Below are 6000 nucleotides of genomic sequence, written 5' to 3' on the forward strand. Positions count from 1 at the left end.
TGACTCTTTGCAGTTCCAAGGACTGCAGCATGCCAGGCTTCCTTATCCTTCACTATCTCCCGGAGTTTGCTCAAACTCATGTCCATTGAGTCGGTGAGGCCATCCAACCATCTCATCAGGGTGTATAGCTCAGTGGTAGAACATTTGACTGCAACCATCTGATTGTCTGTTGCCCCCTTCTCCTCCTGTCTTCAATCTTTCTCAGCATCAGGGTCTTTTCCATTGAGTTGGCTCTTGGCATCAGGTTTACAAAGTATTGGAGCTTCCACTTCAGCATCAGTCTTTCCAATGAATAGTCAGGGTTGATTTCCTTCAGGATTGACTGGTTTGATCTCTTTGCTGTCCAAAGGAGCTGGGTTGAAACCCTACCCTGCCTGCCCCTCTGAGGACAGAAGAGACCAATCGTGTCCAGTCGCAGAAGTCAGAGCTGGAGGATTCCTTGCTGCTGCTGCTGCTAAGTCGCTTCAGTCGTGTCCGACTCTGTGCGACCCCATAGACGGCAGCCCGCCAGGCTCCCCCACCCCTGGGATTCTCCAGGCAAGAACACTGGAGTGGGTTGCTATTTCCTTCTCCAGTGCATGAAAGTGAAAAGTGAAAATGAAGTCGCTCAGTCGTGTCCGACTCTTTGCGACCCCATGGACTGCAGCCTACCACGGTCCTCCGTCCATGGGATTTTCCAGGCAAGAGTACTGGAGTGGGGTGCCATTGCCATCCTCTTTCCCAACCTCTGCATTTTACAGCTCAGGCAAGCCAGGCAACCTGATAAGGCCTGGCATCTAAAAAACCACCTGACGTGAGATCCCTGTCTTACAGCTACAAGCCCTGGTTAGTTTCCACTTCGGCACACACCGCCTTGTCCTTAACTAAGTCGGGCTTTTTTTCTCCCCTGCAGCTGAGTCAGTTCCAGCTACTGGAACAAGAAATCACAAAGCCCGTGGAGAACGACATCTCCAAGTGGAAGCCGTCCCAGAGCCTCCCGACCACCAGCAGCGGCGTGAGCGCGCAGGACCGGCAGCTGCTGTGCTTCTACTATGACCAGTGCGAGACCCATTACATCTCCCTGCTCAACGCCATCGACGCGCTCTTCAGCTGCCTCAGCTCGGCACAGCCCCCGAGGATCTTCGTGGCCCACAGCAAGTTTGTCATTCTCAGCGCCCACAAACTGGTGTTCATCGGAGACACGCTGACCCGGCAGGTGGCCGCCCAGGACGTTCGCAACAAAGTGATGAACTCCAGCAACCAGCTGTGCGAGCAGCTCAAGACTATAGTTTTGGCCACCAAGACGGCCGCGCTCCACTACCCCAGTACCCCCGCCCTGCAGGAGATGGTCCATCAGGTGACCGACCTGTCCAGGAACGCACAGCTCTTCAAGCGCTCTCTGCTGGAGATGGCCACGTTCTGAATGGAGACGCAGGAAGGGGAGCACTGCCTTGGGTTACTGAGGAAAACTGGAAAATACTCTCTGGTTTTTGTAAATCTTATCTATTTTTGTAGATATTTTGTATAAAAGTGAAAGACTTTAACATTTCATGGGTTAGATGGCATTCAGAAATTCAGGGAACTCCGGGGGGGCGGTGATAGGCAGCATTTTTTCCCCCTGTGTTGTTCTTATGTACACGTATAAGCATCTGAGACACAAACTGTACAGAATCTTATCCACGTGTGTATGACTACATGTTCATGTTCGTTTGTAGATGTTTGTCTGATACATTCCATTAAGAATCATGGGTTAAGAAGCACCTTAGGAAGCACCTCCCAATGCTGCATTTTCTTTTCAGAAAAACCTACCAGCTGGTTGTAATATTGCTCTGCATATACTCGTGATTGTTCCGAGCTTGTCACTCCCAAGTCTGAGACACAGAGTACAGTGTATTTGCAAGTGTTCACCTTCCATAAGGAGGCGGGTTAACACCTTGTTTTCCTTTTTGAAAGCCCTTCCAAAATTGGCCGTATCGGGCACGTTATTGCAAGATGCCTCACTTCTGGTTGAAAAAAAACCCTCTTAGAAAGTTTCAGAAAGTATTGATATATCTTAACCCAAACTCTGACGCATTAGGTGCCAGAGGAGAGACACGTGTGTTTTGAGGCCGTGTCCTGATTAGCGCTGGGTTGTTTCAACACAGAGAGGACGCTGTCCCAATAAAAGGAGACCATGTGTTCCCCAAAGATTTTCTTTTATGGCCCCACCAGGTGGCATGTGGGATCTTAGTTACCAGACCAGGGATAGAACCCAGGCCCCCTGCATTGGGAGTTCAGAGTCTTTAACCCCTGGGCCACCCAGGAAGTCCATCCCCAGGGCTTTTTGATCATTGGCATTTATTAATAATCTGGCCATGAGATTTTCCAAAGGATGTTTTCAGATCATATTGTTTGCAGCAGGAATTCCTAAAGACACATTGGACAATGGTCATCCACAAAAGGAGGACAGTTCCACCTGAGTTGTAAGCGGAGGCCTTTCTGACTGTCATCATTCTCTTAGGTGCTGCTGTCCCTGGTACCTGAGGGAATCCCTGGTACCAGTTCCTCAATCACCTAAAGGTTAGAGCCGCCAGGCCGCATCTTATTCTTAAGAGAAGTTGTGGCTTGACTGTACCCTCCCTAAAATGTGCATGTGCAGACCCGGCGCTCAGAGCAGCTGTCTGGAGCCCATCTAGGCTTTACAGCTCTGTCTGTCCATTGACCCCATGTACAGCTCATTAACTGTCCCCCGACTCAGCACAGCATCCATTCCACAGTCTGTCCTCCGGTACATGCTGGGGTTGGCACAGCACAAACACATCACAAGCCATCGGATTCATCAGGGGGCAGATGAAACCCTTCCAACCCAATGGGTAAATGTATTCACATGTCACCAAGTCAAGAAGCAAGTTATTTATGGTTTATCAGCCCAGTTTTTATTTAATGATCCCATTCCAGTCAATTGGAAAATGTTTGATTTGCAATATGTGCCTTGACTTAATTAAGCTTGCTTGTTTTAGACAACCAAATTATTGGAACAGGAAAGGATTTAGGAGAGAAGGATATATGATCTAAGTGGGATTAAAGAAAAAAATAAAAATCAGTGAAACTTACCCAGGAGGTGCTTTTCAGAACAACCACTGTTGTAGTTCTCAACGTTCTATTCTGTCAAAAGAAGTCAGATTGCTGTAGGACAAGCAAGTGTGTGCAGAGGAAGGGGGTTGCTGAAAATCAGCAATGAGTTTGAAAAAGTGTCCTGGTAGATATCATTGTATCATGTGTATTTCTTAGATGACTTGTTCTATGCTAAGAGGTGACATTTCATGTTTTCAAGACCAAAATGTTCAATGTGTATTAATCTCTTTCCCATACTGTATGTAGAGGCTATTTTTAAATCATTAAAATTTTGGATGTCTGTTTTCATAGACCTTGGGTTTTCTTTTTCCATTTCTTTCTTTGTCACACAGTTAAATGTTAACTTATTTTGGCACTCCTAACATAGAAAGTTAAATTATGGTGAGTTTATTAATACTATAGATCTGGATTTTTGAGTAAAATTGAGAGCTATTTGTTCATTTTGTGTCACTTCAGGGTGTATTGCATTTGAAGGAAATTCTGGAATTTGTGAGCATTACCAAACCCAAATATCTGGAAAAAGGCTTCTCTTCACCAGGAAGCCTGAATTTTTAAATGGTAGGTGGGATGGTATCTGCTGTCATAATGTGAATGTTACTATTCATGTCATTTTAGAATCAAAGAGAATTGCTCAATGCATTCTTGAATAGGCATCAAGAAATATTTAAAAGAAAACTATATTTGATGAAAATAGATTCATAACCACATAAATTATCTTTAATGCTTGGCCCAGTTTCATTCTGCTATCCTACTGAGAGTTACAGATAAACTATTTGAATATACCTTTAATATACTCTTTTCCCACATCTATAAACATTTCCAAAGAAAGTGTCAAGGCACTTATTGGGAAATGGAAAGTCTTCTTGAAAAAAAAAAATTGGTGCTGGAAAAACTAGATCTCTCCATGGAAAAAGCAGAATATTTACCTTACACTCTACACAGAAGTTAACTCAAATGCTCACATGGATAACAGACTTGAACATGAAGCTTCAGTACTTCTAGAAGAAAACGACAGGAGAAAAATCTCTGTGATCTTAGGTAGACAAGAGTTCCTTAAGTGGAACAAAAAACATAAATCATAAAAATTGGTCAATTGGACTTCTTCACAATTTAAAACTTTTCTAAGAAGACCATTAAGAAAACAAAAGGTCAAACCACAAACAGCAACAAAACATTTGTACCACCTCAGCCCAAGGTATGTATTAGAATAAGGATACAAATAACTAAATTTTTTAACTGGGCCAAAATTTTGAACAGAAATCTCACAAAAGAAGGCATGTGAGGGACTTGCCTAGCAGTCCAGTGGTTAGTGTGCCAAGCTTCCTCTGTAGGGGGCGCAGGTTCAATCCCTGATCAGGAAGTAAGAGCTCACAAGCCAAGCAGCTAGCCAAAACAGAAAAAAGACATGAATATACAATAAGTAAGTGAAATACAAACCCACCAAATAGAATTATTAAAGTAAAAAGATAAGCCATACCAACTGTTGACAAGGAATTTGAACAAACAGAGCTCATACTCTGCTACTGAGAGTGCAAACACTTGAAAAATAGATGGGCAGTTTAAAAAAAAATTAAATGTATTAATTAAATTTATGAAAACCATGAATGTGTGCGTGCTCATTCACTTCAGTCATGTGTCTGATTCTTTCCAAGCCCATGGACCATAGCCTGCCAGGCTCCTCTGTCCGTGAGAAGAATACTGGAGTGAGTTGCCATTTCCTCTTCCAGAGGAGCTTCCCGACCCGGGGATCGAACTGAGCCTCCAGGGAAGCCCCATGACACCATGAAAAGAAAAGTGGAAGTGTTAGTCGCTTAGTCGTGTCCGACTCTTTGTGACCCCATGGACTATAGCCCGCTGAACCCTTCTGTCCTTGGGATTCTCCAGGCAAGAATCTTGGAGTGGGTTGCCATGACCTCCTTCAGGGGATCTTCCCAACCCAGGGATCAAGCCCAGTTCTCCTGCATGGCTTTACATGGTAAAGAAGGCAGATTCTTTACCATGCTGCTGCTGCTAAGTTGCTTTAGTCGTGTCCGACTCTGTGCGACCCCATAGATGGCAGCCCACCAGGCTCCCCTGTCCCTGGGATTCTCCAGGCAAGAACACTGGAGTGGGTTGCCATTTCCTTCTCCAATGCATAAGAGTGAAAAGTGAAAGTGAAGTCTCTCAGTCGTGTCCGACTCTCAGCGACCCCATGGACTGTAGCCCAGCAGGCTCCTCCATCCATTGGATTTTCCAGGTAAGAGTACTGGAGTAGGGTGCCATTGCCTTCTCCACATGTCACCATAGGACCTAGGAATTAATTTCCTAGGTATTTACCCAAGAAAAACAAAACCATAGGTTGATACGAAAAGCATGTTCATAGTAGCTCTATTTGTAATAGCCCAAAGCTAGAAACAACCCAAATGTCTACGTGAATGAATAAACACTGTTAAAAATCCACACAGTGGAATACTACACAGACACACAAAGGAGCAAAGAAACAGGTGAAACAAAAAACAACATGAGTGAACTTCAGAGTCCTGTTGACGCGCACAAGAAGAAAGAGCACACCCAGCGCACATTTATACAGAATTCTGCAAAATGCAAACTACAATGGCGGAAAGCAGATCAGCAGTTGTCAGGGAAGAGATGTGAGTTACCAAGGAGCTCAAGGAAACCGGGGAAAGACGAAAATGCCCATCTTCTCAGTTTCGATGGCTTCACGGGTACACACATGTTGAAACTCCTCAAACTGCACACTTGGAATGAACACAGTTTATTCTTTGTTGGTTATTATCTGTTTTATACAAATGGTCTGAACACTCCAATTACAAGTCAGAGATTCTCAAACTAGATTTTTTTAAGAAATACTAAATTTATATTTTATTTTATTAAAATTATTTGTTATTTAATGTTATTATTCAATTT

The 6000-nt window shown here is 44.0% G+C and overlaps 1 protein-coding gene across 9 annotated transcripts in view; it reads left to right on the forward strand.

The window, feature by feature from the left end:
* Nucleotides 1–3385, forward strand: part of NEDD9 (neural precursor cell expressed, developmentally down-regulated 9) — a 189959-nt gene extending 186574 nt beyond the window's left edge. For 7 of the 9 annotated variants that reach the window (XM_005223847.5, XM_059880235.1, XM_059880238.1 and 4 more), the window contains one exon: nt 893–3385. In XM_005223847.5, the coding sequence (XP_005223904.2) occupies nt 893–1402 (510 nt within the window). In that variant the 3' untranslated portion in view covers nt 1403–3385. The other 2 variants (XM_059880237.1, NM_001101847.4) reach the window with 2 other exon arrangements.
* Nucleotides 3386–6000: the final 2615 nt, after the last annotated feature.

The sequence above is a fragment of the Bos taurus genome, chromosome 23 (genome assembly GCF_002263795.3).
Source record: "Bos taurus isolate L1 Dominette 01449 registration number 42190680 breed Hereford chromosome 23, ARS-UCD2.0, whole genome shotgun sequence".
In the NCBI taxonomy this organism is placed as follows: Eukaryota; Metazoa; Chordata; class Mammalia; order Artiodactyla; family Bovidae; genus Bos; species Bos taurus.